General features: G+C 36.7%; 1 protein-coding gene across 10 annotated transcripts in view; it reads left to right on the top strand.

Moving 5' to 3' along the window:
* ANKS1B (ankyrin repeat and sterile alpha motif domain containing 1B) overlaps window positions 1-13,188 on the top strand; it is a 397,248-nt gene extending 384,060 nt beyond the window's left edge. For 9 of the 10 annotated variants that reach the window (XM_077783569.1, XM_031507463.2, XM_031507479.2 and 6 more), the window contains 3 exons: window positions 4,543-4,680; window positions 9,980-10,147; window positions 11,261-13,188. In XM_077783569.1, coding sequence (XP_077639695.1) covers window positions 4,543-4,680; window positions 9,980-10,147; window positions 11,261-11,371 — 417 coding nt within the window. In that variant the 3' untranslated portion in view covers window positions 11,372-13,188. The other variant, XM_077783570.1, reaches the window with a different exon arrangement.
* Window positions 13,189-14,341: the final 1,153 nt, after the last annotated feature.

Genomic DNA, 14,341 nt, shown 5'->3' with positions numbered 1-14,341 from the left:
ATTATGGAATATTACCTTTTGTTTCTCACAACTAGGAGAAATACCTATGAAGGCCAGGCCAGAGAGGGGACAGATTTGCACTTTGTGTTTTCCTCCCCTTTTTTCCTCGTCTTTTGCCCAAAATGGATGTAATGTAATTGTCATTCTCCAGAAACTCAGTCTGGAGGACAAGTGAAGCAGCTTTAATGGCTTATTTGGAGAACATTGTGTCCAGCATTCTGCTCTTATATGCAAGCTTATCACAAAAGACATTCAGCAGGGAGCCTCTGTGGAATCCTTTACCATATTATTTTCTATACAGTTCCATAAATATGTAGAATATATATATATATATGCTCATTAATATAATTTGATTTTTAAAAAATGATGTCTCAATAAAGAAGTGGTTTTATCCAGGGCCAGCAATTTTAAGAATAAGGAACACAAGCCTTGAATGTCCTTTCCAGACATTCAAATACCACAGCCTCTCTGTGAGTTGTTTTCTTGATGCTAGCCATTTAACTACCTGAACTGCAGCAGCTTCTTTATAGTTGCTATTCCTTTTTCTTTTTCATCTTTCTATGTGGCAATGCTCCTATGCTTTGTTTCTTACATTTCTAAATACATCCAAATCTTAAAAACCCAACCAAAGCCACAAAAGTAGAAATTGAGAGATCAGAGAACAGTATGATGGATAGAGCAATGGATTATTACTTAGCCAAAGTAAAATGTACAAACTCTGTAAAGAGAAGTAAAGTAATGCATTAATTTCTTTTCTTTTTATGTCTAAAATGGCATGGAAATAGAATCCATACTGATACTTTTATATGAACATGACAGAAATTATCTTTTCTGCTATGTGACTAAAACTGACTAAGCAATATAAAAAATATATCTGACATCCCAGCTACCTGACCACGTTAATGTTTATCGCAGCTTTGTGCTGCTGAGCATTCAGAGCACACAGTACAGCTAACCCAGTATCCTTCAAACTTACCAAATCAATCAGTTTTTAAGTTTAACTAGAACTGTGTTTTAAGTGACAGATGGAAGCAGTTTTGTGAACTTCTGGTAGAGTTTGGAAGCCATAATTAGAGTTAGAAGATGACATAAAAGAAAAACAGAGGTAAAATTGCTGTTGTTTCAAGTCTGGCATATTTGCCAGAGCAGAGAGACCAGGGTTTCCTGTCTGCTCCTTTTTTCTTCCATTGACTCAAAACTGAGTTTCTACAACCCTCATTTCTTTTATGTTCTGTGATGTGTAGGGCATAAATCAGGACATTGTAATGCTATTAATTCCAACTTGGATAATGCTGTTTTCAGCTCTTAAATCTCCTCTGTAGCATAAAGGATGTAACTGCAGTGTCCTTAGGTTTACAAAAAAATCCCAGGAGAGCAAAAGGAGCTTCTTCTGTCTTTGCACAGTGCATGGAGTCTTATGTAAGATGGAAACCTGAAAGAAGTTTGGCAAATTGCATTAGATGACTCTAGATGTCCCACTGAAGCCTAGTAGTGCAACAGATGTATTTGATGGAGTTAAATATGCCACAGTTCAATGCTTTTTCTCAAGTGGTAGATTGCTTTCTCTCCAGTTCAAAATCTGCACTGCCTTTCCCTTCTGTAAAAACCTGGTAATAGCCTGCAGCTCTCCCAGAAGCATTGTTATCATCCTTGTCCACAGTGTGCTGTTCCCAATTCCTTCAAGACCCAAACCGATTAGCCCTAAGGTGAGAGCCTATCCAGACTTGTACTGCTTCCATATGAGCTTACAGTTGACGGTGCTGGGCAGCACTTAGCAATAAATGCATAGTTTAGTAGCATAAAACCAAAACTAGCTAGCAGTTCTGTGCTTGAAAACAGCTCTCATGGCTGCTCATCCTTCTCCAATATGCCACCAAGCTACGAATTTGTCTTCCCAGTCATAGCAGGCAGTTTCAGGTGACGAAGGGGCCTCGACCTCATTCCACGACAGCTATTTCAGTGGCGCCTTGAAGCTTGGCATGACACCATTTCTTTGCAAGTGAGGCCAGAAAGAAATTACTGCTTAGGAAAAAGCAGACTCATAGAATTTTCTCATGGCTCACAGCTCACACTAACTTCTGGGTGATTTCTGCCAGAAGGGGGATTGGCTGGCATGAGTTAGGCAAGCAAAAGGAAGGCTGCTTAGCAAAAACCTGGTCTCTCCAAGGTATTTCCTTGGCAGAACCAGAAATTACTTTCAGCTTCCCCACTTTTTGAGAAGCACTGGAGGTTTGTCTTGCCAAACTGAAAGACAATTTTTAGAACATCTCTACAGTGTCAGTCAGTGTCTGAGGAGTGTACCCAGAGCAGGAAGCTGGTTCATAACCTTCTATTTCCTACAGAATGAGACCATGGTCTAGTGAAATGTGACAGTAGGGCACAGTAAAAGCATGGACTGAAAAATGTTTACTTTTGAAAGGAGATCACAGTGGACATCCTAGAGCAGCTAGGAAAAAATCTCAATTTCACTACCAATTTCTATCCAGAATATTTTGTTTAGGGATACTTTATATTATCCAAAACAGACTTGATATGTATATGTTTCTAAAATTCACTTGACTTAAAATTAAAACATTAAAATAATTAATGCAAATCTTGTGTCAACTCCAAGTCACCTAGAAAAAGTTTCAGCATAGTAGAGTTCTTTTCACCTATGCTGCATAAATTCAGGTGATTACATTTTGGCTCATGATTTGGCATAAATACTTCACATAAGATTTTGACACCTTCCAAACATGAATTCTTTCTGCTTTCTGAACTACAATTTTGCCAACACTACATCAATGACAGTGCATTACACCTCCATCTGTGAATATCTAAATCCCTGGTTTTGGTATAATTCTAATTCTCATAAAAATATTTATTGATGGTAAAAGTTATCAATTTGAGAACAAAGAAAATAAAGTGCTTCAAGTAGCATAAAAAGCAAACAATTGTTGAGCAGAGATTATACATGTCATTATAGATTGGAATATATTGAAACACAAGTACTGGTTTTGTGATTTTTATGAATAATGCATTAAACAGAAATAATCAAGTATGTTGCAACAATTTAAGAGGATTACTTCTTTTCTTCAGTAAAGTTTCCTTATCTCAGTTTTTCCATACTTTGAAATTTGGTATGCTTTTTATTAAGATTTTTCCTAAGTCATGATTTCTTCAATTAGATATGTTAATACTTCTTTTTGTTAACTTGGCACCTACATGCAAGGGGGAAAGTTGCCACTTAGCAAATGAGAGAAGATATGGCAAAGCATCTGAAGTAATTTAGTTGCACGTATTAAAAAAAAGTCAATTAAAAAAGGAGGTGGAGGAAATGAGGTAGGAAGGATAAGAGAGGGGTGAGGGAAAACCAGATATGCTCAGAGATTGTTTTAACTTGGACAAATGCCACCGTGGCAGCAGCAAATGGTGGCTGTCTGAGGAACTGGGACACTACAGGTGTCACCTGTTCCATGATGCAGTAGTGATGTCATGCTGCAGCAGGATATGTCACTGTGGGCTTTTGTGGAAGTGCCAGAGCTACAGACAGCAGGGCTATAATTCAAGAATTCATATAAACTAACCCCTAAGTAAATTCCTATTGAGTGAATCATTCTTCTCTTTAAACAAACCATTTGAAACATATATGTTGCTGAAGCAAGGTCTAATCCTAAGCCACTCTGCTGTATCTTCTCTGGCTTCATGGTTCCTTTGGCCTGAACATAGTAATTACACATCAGCAGTTTATGTAATGAGTATTCATCATTTTCTTCAAAGCTTTAAGATAGCTTTTTTTATGGCATTGGACAGACAGGCCCCACCTCTCTCCCAGTACTGTGCTATAGCTTACATTGGCTGCTGCAAGTAGTGTCGCTTGGTGCATGAACAGTTTCATTTTCCTACATCTCTCCTAACGGATGCTGCTGTCAGGAAGTGGAGATAAGCTCCCAGATCCTCCTGTATTTACCATTTTAGTAATCAGAATCCTTTAAATTTCTCATGGTTTCAATTATAAGGAGTGTTTGGTGTTTTTTTATCCTGAGGAATTATAGCTAAAATTGTCAAATAGCATGTGCAAAAAGCTGGCTATTGAGCTTGCTGGGTTTCACCAGATCTTGTCTGTCGGTAGACTGAAGCAGTGTCCCATTTTGATCTTTATACAAAAGCCCAGGAACTTCATAAGATGCTGGTCTAGTGCTTTGAAATTGTATTATTAATACAGTTTTGGATCACTAGACCATCATCTTATGAAGTGGTGTCCTGTGTGCTGGGAATGATGTCTCTGTCAAAGGAACCTGAATAAACTGCAAAGCACAAGTGGTCTCATAGAGAAGACTAGAATATAATGGTTTCCTACCAGATGATTGGCAACTGGAGAGGGTCAAAATTCCAAATACCTGTGTATTATCTTACATGGTGTATATTAAATCTCTTTTTTTCAGGATATTTCTGAAACACTTTGGTACAGTAGATCAACGCAAATGTGAATCTAAACCCACACCTTTTACAGCTCTTTTAAATGTAATTCTTAAATTGATTGAAAATTTTTTTTTAAAACAGAATATTATTGCCGAACATGAAATCCGTAACATTTCCTGTGCTGCACAAGACCCCGAAGACCTTTCTACGTTTGCGTACATCACTAAAGACTTGAAGACTAATCACCACTACTGCCACGTATTCACTGCGTTTGATGTGGTCAGTTTATAGATGATATTTCATTTAATAGTTCTGTCTATTCGTAATACTTAGTTCTGTTAAAACATTTTCAGGATATATTAATGGTGATTAATGGAAGGCATCATTAATTTACCCTAGGAAAAGATCGCTAGGGGATAGCAAAAGGACATTTCTGGAGATGAGCAAAGATTTTCTTTGATATCTCATTTCCCACTGGAAATAAGTCACCTCTGTCACCTCAGTTATTGACTGTATAAAAGCAAATAGCTTTTCAAACAAGTGTGGACATATAATTCTTATAACCTAACCTATAAGCGTAAGGTTTCCAAAAGTTTGTAGCAAGTATGTTTGGCCAGCCATTCTGAAATCTCAGTACACACCAAAAGATTGCCTTTATTTTTAAAGTAGCAAATTAATTATTTAATTCTAATTTCCTTGTTCTGTAATTTTTGCCTACATATCTCAAATTTGCTTCAGCAAAAGTCCTTGGAGCTCCTATTATATTGGTGGAAAATTTGTCATTTCTTCCTATACTTATATTTTTCAGGTGGGGATGCACAAACTATTATGGTTTCAAGAAATCATGAACACATAGCAATTAATCAGTCATTAAGTTTTCAGTTAAATTTGGTGAACTAAGTAGTGGCTAAAGTTTTATGACTAAGATTTATAGTCCAAAACTTTCAAGAAAACTTATTCTTTGAGTTGTGCACAAGAGAAATTTAAGGTGCTATTAAAACTACAAAATCATTCAAGAAAAAATTTTAATAGAGTATATTGTGTACGAATTCTTGAAACATGCTTATATGAATATAGATAAGTTAAATCAAAAGAACAGGGTACCTGAACTGCAGCTTTTTATTTGGAACTGGGGAAATAGTCAACATGCACAGCAATAGTGTGTGGGAGAATATAAATAACAAGATGTACAGGTAGGTTAGAGGAATTCTAGCAGTTTGGTTGAGTGCTTTTGTTATTTAAATTCCCTGCTGACATTTTAATATCCACAGGGAGTAGGAAAACTTTGAAATTGTGTTAAAAATAGATAGACAATGATCAACAAGATGCTACATTTTATAAGTTTTAGTGATGTGTGAACAACCAAAATTAGACTGTTTGAGTGAGGCTATTATTTCTCCTGGTCTATTTAAATTGTACTTAATGGTTTTGAAGTACTGCAGTTTCATTTATAGGTTTAGTAATCAAGCAGAAATGTAGACTCAGGTATTGCAGATGAAATTTATCTCCTTTCTTAGCAAGGGAAGAAAAGTGATCCAGGAATAATTACATTTTGCCCACTTCCTGTACCTTAGGAGGAGCATTTAATATCCCAAGTACTTTAAATGGCTATTTTAAGAAATGCAGAAACTTTAACCCTCTTAACTTAGTTTTCTCCTGCAACCTAATCCTCAGTTGGGTGTTACTTACTCAAATATCCTCTTTTTGTGTTGTTCTTTTTTCCTCGGGAGTTAGGATTTTTGATGCAAGTACAAGCTCTATAAAAACTAGCTAGATGTTCAGAGTACAAGCATACTGTGAGTTAAATTTTCTGTTTAATGCCTAATGTTCATGTTAATCTGATCACCCCATTTGCTAATAGAAACAATTCTACCCATTTGCCAATGGATAGAAGTGCAATCATTTTAAGAAAATTGAGGTTTAAAATGGTAGAAATCCCCAGTAAGATGTAAGGCATTTTAAACCATATATATTTTGGTAATACAATATATGTAATGTTATGAAAAAAAAAAAAACATTCTCTCAGGTCCTTCAGTGTCTCAGGAAATGTGGGCAAGAATAATTTATTTATAGGTAGGGAAGTATTTTAGTGTAGTGACATGCAACGACAAGCATTACTGATAAAATTTAGGTGTAACTGTACATTTAACTTTAACTCAAAATTAAAATTCTAAATTGTAAAAATATCAGACATTATTACAGAATATTGAAGGGGAAAAGGTTTGGGAGAAGAAGAGGATTTATTGCTCAGTGTTTGAGATCCACTTCATTTTCATTCTTTTACTAAGCAGCTTTAAATCTATGAGTGAAGGATTCCCTCTGGAGAAACAAGCCAACAATATCTATATCAATTTCTGGTTTGTGTATTGGAGATACCCAAAGTAATTCCCATCAGATAATCCTTCATTGCCCAGTGCACCTATGAATAGAAGACAACAAAAAAGTCAGTTAAAATGTAAGGAAACAATTAGCTATTGTAATAGGTTGGCTGAGTTAAAGCTGAAGAATCCTGACTCAGACTTGGGCTGGGGCTCTGAATTGGAGCTTTGCCTGGCAAACAAGGCAGTTGACCTCATTCCTGGCCTCCCAGAAATTGTTGCTTACAGGCATTGGCTTACTCACTTTCCCTCTCTGCCTTACCAGGCAAGGAGCAGCCTGGGAAGCCCCACAGGCCTTTCTCTCTCCTTTCTGAGATGCTTGATGGGGTGCTGTGAGAGTCAGTGTCTCCTACAGCAGCCAGGGGTTCTACAGCATCCATGCTAAATGTCTGTCAGAGAGGGAGACCTGCATCCTTCCTTTTGTGCCTCGTGCTTTTGAACTTTGGAACTTATTTGAACATTTTTAGTTCAAGTAAGTTCATTCCATCAGAAGAATTTCCACAATGGATTTTGGTGTGCTTTTCCACCCCTGTCCTGAAGGGAATCCTGTTCCTACCAGTCCAACACAACCCCTGCAAGAATCTGTACCAACTCTGGTCCTTATAATCCTTTCCCAGTACTACAGGTGGGAAATTCCTCAAACCAAGTTTATTTACTTATGGGGTTTTTTTCAGATAACTTTTAAAGATTTCACAAGGTACAGTTTTAAAGCCGTCCTTGCCTCCATTTGCAGACTTACCTTTGTCAAGGTTCTACCACATTGTATGAAATGTATGTACAAGTTATGGTTCAGTTTTCATTTCAAATATTGAATAGAACAGTGAATTTTCTATTTTTTTTTCTATATTTCAAATATTTATTAACCAGAGAAGCAGTTAAATATTTCTTATGGTTTTCAGGTCCCAGGCAGGCATGTTTTTTTTTCATTTTACAGACAGCAAAGGTAAACAGATAACAGTGGCTTTATACAAGATTCAGGACTTAAACTATATTTATAGCTCAGTATGGCAAAGTTTCAGTCTGATCCTATCTCCCAAATTTTCAGGCTTATCTCAGTGATCTTCTTGTATGCCAAGCTAGGTGGTGTATTTTTTCAGTCCTACTAGTATTGCAGCCTGCATATTCTCCAACAAGTCATTCCTACATCTTGTCCTGCTGATGTACTCCTTGGTAATATTAATAATATCCACTGTAGACAATGCCATCATGATCTAGTACACTCTCTTACTGTCATGACAGCTGATTCTAAAGACACCTCTCTTTAGAATAATATTTTTATCCCACTTAAATTACACTCCATTTCAAATTATATTATTCTCTACATTTTTAACAACTATAATCTGTTGCTCTTAATTCCTTGGCCAGCATTCTGCTAAAAGGCAGAGCACTTTATAACAGGCTCTTTAGTTTTTCTTTTATTATTCCACTGACAAACTGCAGCCTCAGTGTTTTTCAATTCTGGACAGTTTCCCTTGAAGTTTAAGGGGAGATAATTTGGAGACTACAGCTATCAAATCAGGCAGACATTTTTATTTGGGAAGTTGTAAAATTTTGGCTGGCTTGCTGTTGTGACTGTAGTCGTAACAGCAGAGAGCAAGTCCCAGTGCAGGAGTATAATTGTTTTCTGCCTGACCTAACACAGAGCAGAACTGGCACCTTTATAAGAAGCTCTTATAATGAGCAAAATAGGCTGAATTTAGCCTGTATTATATCAGTATACATGAGTGATAAAAAAGGAATGGAAATTCTTCAGGGAAATTAAAGTATAAGGCATGAAATACAATGCTTGTCCATTTAACTTTGTTTTAATGATTGAAGTGGCTGAAAGTAGTGTACTTCCAAGTGCATTGCATTGGTTTCTCATTTTCTGCAAACTTAACAGTTAGACTTGATTAGTAAAGACATAACTCATTTGAAAAAGCATCAGAAACTTGGGAATTTTAAGGGATCACCTAGGTTCAAAGCAATGCAGAATTGCTTCCTACTATAGGCTATGGAGATTGAGGAAGGAGAGGGTAACAGCTAAATCGTATCAAAGATTTATGAATTATTCCAAGGGGACTGTAGGACATCATATGGAGGCAAGCCAACAGGCTTGCCTTTGCTCTGCAGGGGTTCTAAACATTATTGCAGAGTTAGTAGCCCAGAAATAGGCTCTAGTAGGAGCCTAAAAATAGGTTCCAGTAGGAGCCTGAAGATAAATACACAAAAACAAACCCACAAACCTGAAGAAAAATTACCATAGGATTTACCATACTTGCCATTTAGACTAAGGTCAAATTTGAAACTCCCAGCTGCTTTTTCATTCATGTATAACTGTACTGAAAAGATATTTATATCAACCTCTCTGATACCTCATTCATGCATTATAAATATTTCAACAGGTTTTCTTCCCCATATTCAAAGAGGATTTAAAGTATTCCACCTATAACACTGGACTGGTTTTAGACATAATAGCCTGACTTTTTTGGTTATGCCCACTAACCTCCCTTCCCCTTGCTTACAGGAGTGTTGTTACACAACTGTTTGAGCTCAATTTTACTTCTAGAAAACAAACCCATGAGAAGGTTTACGCCAGGACTTGCAGCACACACTTGAAGTGGCGCACTGACCTGCACACACAGCTGCCTGCACTGTATCTGTCACTAGGAGCACACACTTCCAGCCCTGGCTCTTTGTCCCTTTGAAAACATCACACCCAGGCTGCAGCCTCTTCCTGTGCTGCTTGGTGAGCACAGAGCATCCCAAGGCGTGTGCCCGGGGGAGCAGCACTCGGGCTGGCTCTGGAGGAGGACAGGTCAGCACAGGAGTTCTGAAATAGAGCAAGGCCAAATGTCACATTGCAACAGTGCAAGAGGGGCTGGATCCCGAGAAGAGCAGGCATGGGATAAGTTGGGAAGGTGGGAAGGTTAATGTACTTGTTCTAAAAAGAGATGACAACACACCCACCCACTCATGTTTTCATGTTTAGTAAAGATGTTTTCAAGGGGTTTAGAAGCAATTACTCTCAATACAATAAATTACTTTTAGATAGTTTTTAATCAATGAGAAATCAAATGACAGATGTAAACATCACAGAGAGTGAGGAATTTATTACCAGCATGATTTTAATTATTTACATTGCAAATCACTACCCTACTTCATGCATCTGACAATAATTCAACCTCACCTCATTTTTAACTGTTTCTGTTTTGTTCCAGAATTTAGCTTATGAAATCATTCTTACACTAGGACAAGCATTTGAGGTGGCCTATCAGCTTGCACTACAGGCACGAAAAGGGGGTCATTCTTCAACCCTTCCTGAAAGCTTTGAAAACAAACCCTCTAAACCTATTCCCAAACCACGTGTTAGTATTCGGAAGTCAGTGGTAAGTAGAAGGTAGTAATGCATGCAAAAAACCTCAAAATTCAGCTATACAGTTAAGAGTTTATGTACTAGAAGCTGTACAAATAAAAATACCTCTTGAATCAGAAATGCTCCATCATGCCACCTTGCTCATCAGCTGGCAGGGTTGTGTCACCACAGCACTGGCAGCCATTTCAAACAACTGCTTATTTCAAATTTCTCCAGATTAAGATGTTGCTTGGTTAGTCTTGTGTCTTATAGTAATTACTGAACTTTAATCAATTCAGTTTAATCAATGCATACCTCTCCATGAGGTTTCATGGACTTTCCTAATCTATCACTTAATTTCTTTGGTATACAATCATGGCATACGTATCCTAATCAAATTACAAATCCAAATCAATTAACAATTATTCTGGACCAAGCAACTTCTTTTCTTACCCTTTTCCTTCTTTTTTTTTTTTTTTTTTTTTTTTTTAATCTGGGATTCAATATACCTTTTCAGTGTTAATCACAGACTCCTAAGAAACAAAGCTCACTGAAGCATACGTTTTGATTGCCTTAAAAGTGCCCTCCTGAAGTGCAGAGATGATAAAAATTATTTTACAGTAGAGCTTTTTAAAAAATTATCAAAAATATTATAAATTAAGTAATAACACGGCCTCGGGGTGATTTGGGAGGGAAAGGAGAAAAATGACCGCACACTGTATCGTATTCACTGACTATAACGTGAGAACTGTACTCTATGACACTTAATTCTTGGGTGAGGGGAAGCGGGGGGGAAATGTATGAATGTACACTTTGTCATCCATTGCCACAGAATCTTCCTCCATAAAACTTTAAGTAGAAACATTTCCTGATGCCATCGTCTGTCTCATTAGCGAACAGACTTCTAAGGATGAAGTGTGGCTTTAATGAACTATGATGCCCTATAGCTTGGGGGTAAACACAGCTCTGATCTCAACAGGAAGAAGAAGGCAGCCATGAGTACATGGGAGTGTAGACACCACCATACTTGCTGCTGTACGACTTTGTCAATTCGGGATTTGCCCTGTTAGTTTAAAGAAAAACCCTCTGCTCAAGCTGCCGTGCACGGAGATGGTAACCCGTCTGTATGTTTGCATTTGTCTTAAAGCAGATAGATCCATCCGAACAAAAGACTCTTGCGAATCTACCCTGGATTGTTGAACCTGGACAAGAGGCCAAAAGAGGCATTAATACCAAGTATGAAACTACAATTTTCTGATACAAAACTGTCCCCCTGTTCCTTGTTGTGCCTTGCACGCCAAGCAGTCACAGCACAGCCTTTCCTTTATGGCAACGTTTCAATCCAGCAGAGAGGAAGACTGCACTGTATGAGTGGCCTTGTAACTAACAAAAAAGGCTGACAGTCATTTCTGGTGATGTTCTTCTTCCTGCAGCACTGACTGAAGAATGACAATATTTGAAGACTTTTAAAATTACAGTCCACAAGAGGAATGAGAAACCTTATTTTTTGTGCAGTTCTCCCTTGTGACTCTGCCACAGTGCATTCTTTGATTTCTTATTTTAAAATTCTACTTTTTAAAGAAAAAAAAAACAAAATAGCTCTAAACTAATACTAATGCTGCCTATGACTAGAGTATTTGATTGGGTTTTTTATTTAAATCTTGGCAGTTTTTAATTGAAATAGAAGCAGAATTAATAAATAGATTGTTTGTGAAACCACTGAATTCATTAATAATTATTGTGTTGAATAAAGAATTCATTAAAGTGACAAGAAATTAGGCACCCTGATTTCTGTGTGCACTGATTTTATATGTAATCATTGATGTCCTTTGATCCTCTACAGAAATAAGAACCTCTTGCATTGTAGCAAAGGATCAGAGTTTTATGAATGGTTAGAAAAAGGTATTAATAATGCACAGAAAACATTTATTAGATATTTTTATGGAAGAGAAGTACTATAGGAAAACATATGAATATTTATGGAAGGAAGCCAGATTAATTATGAGAAATATTGTTTATTTTAAAGTTAAGTAAATGACTGCAATTGCAGCATTATGAAAATTATAAGAGTTGCAGCATCAGTGCACTGGATGTTCTGTGTGATAAGTCTGGAATGCAAGTGGAATGGTCATTCTACTACACCTACATATAGTTTATGCAGTTCAACATTGCTATAGCCATGAATTCTAATAGTATTTTTAAAAAAAATAATCTCAGTGGTTCTAAAAAAGTCAAAAATATGGATTTTGCTATCAAGATTTCTGTCACAGAAAGCTTGTTTGGAAGAGTGTTGATAAAATTCTACTGCAAAACATTTTCTAAATAAAAACAGCAAGAAAAATAAAAAAATTCCAAAGTAATAAAAAATGTTTTCATGAAACAAAATAATTAAGCATTTGCTTAATATTTGGTTAAATAAGATTTACTTACTTTTTCTTTAAAGTGTTTTAATTTTTTTAATGTCTGTGGAGTATTTGTATAATACCATGATGTATATTTATGTAGAACTGAAATTATAACAGTAAAAATATCATTATAGGAGAAAAATGACATTTTAACGTATATTGTTCTTTCCAGTCAAATTGTGAATCATTTTGAAGTTCATTATAGAGATATTGATAAATTGTGTGGTTGTCTTAATGTTTTTTTAATTATTATTTTATATCCAGCTGAGGTTTTTCAGTTAGAATCATCAGCTGGTATATTCCAAAAAATGGATAATTGAACTTGGTTTAAAACTGATAATTGTATATGGTTTAGTTAAACCTAATCATAGCGCTGAGTGATGACATCCTTTTAATACAGTATTCAATTTACTTGAACAAAATAGTTCCTTGTACATATTTTTGCTTATTCACTGTTGATATGTACTTAGTCAACTGACAGTAAAAAAAAAAATAACACTAAAAATATGGTACCAAAAGGAAAATTGTATAGGAGAACAGTAAATAGTAGCCTCACTGCAACAAATACTTATGTAAATATGCTTGGGCTTCCAGTTATAAATTTTGTAATTTTGTCATTTATTTATATCCTATAAAAGCACACAAAATAAAAGGAAGTTGTACAGTCCCAGCTTTGTGTATCATTTTATCATTGCTAAGGGAAATCAGGGGCCTGATGCAAAGGATACTAAAATCAGTGGAAGATCCCCTTCACCCATTTCATTGGGCTTTGATTCTTCTACCAAGGAAACATAGGAATTGCTGTGGAGAGAATTTTGGTTTGCAATACAGATTTTGTTTACAGATGGTAAAAACATTACACTTTGAAGTCCTCAATTAACTGGTTCTTCCATGCTCTACTCAACTGCTGATTTCCCATATTTAATCACACCCTGTAAAGATTTGTGCAGGAGTTATGTTAAAACACATTCACTTCAGGCACGTAAAGTACAAACGGGCCAGGTTTTCAGGGTATAAAACTGGGGCATCTCTTATGCAGCTGAGTGACCCCTAAAATTAAAGCATGAGACAGGAGCTGCAGCAAAACTCTCAGCAGATGTAAAGGAAAGGTGTGAAACAACAGGAAGGACTGCTATCTTGCAGGAAGAATTTGATCTAGGTTTATCAAAGAGATGTCAAGCAGCTAAGGTGGCACAGGAAGCAGCTGAACTCATTTGGGAGAGATAATTGGGGCAAGAGAGACTGACGATAACTAGCAGGACTGATGAAAGATGGGACAGATGAAAAGGAAGACTTATAGGGCAGAGAATTGAGTGTGAAGGTTTTGGGACACAGGCAGTGAACAACTGAAGCCCCCACAGCAGGCAAATTTAAACTGGAAGGAAAGATAAGAATTAACACACATCAAGGACTTCTGTATTTGCAGAAACCTGGGATTTTAGAAGGAAATATATCCATCTACTCACCAATACCAGTGTAAGCCAGCTGGAGAGAAGTCCACGGGGTCTCCTCTAGCATGGGATAGTGGTTCAGCAGTCCGTTCTTTAGATCCAAAGGGACTTCTACAAACTTGCATTAATCCAAAGAAGTTACCACTTATCTTTTGGCTTTTTTGGTAGAGATGACTTTTCATTTAAGTTCCTGGTATGCTGGAAGTACATAAGCAGTAAGGAGAGAATCGTCAGTCTTAAGAGTGAAAGTAGGGAAAAACCAGAGACCTCTATAAGATCAGTCGGGAAAATTGCTGTTCTTGACCTTTAGGGAAGCAGACGCAGGTAAGGGAGGGTATGTGAAATAACTGGAGCATTTGGATGCTGGAAAAC

This window comes from Lonchura striata, chromosome 5, assembly GCF_046129695.1.
Source record: "Lonchura striata isolate bLonStr1 chromosome 5, bLonStr1.mat, whole genome shotgun sequence".
NCBI classification, from domain to species: domain Eukaryota; kingdom Metazoa; phylum Chordata; class Aves; order Passeriformes; family Estrildidae; genus Lonchura; species Lonchura striata.
The sequence above is the reverse complement of the archived record's forward strand: the minus strand, read 5'-3'. Positions and strand labels throughout refer to the sequence as shown.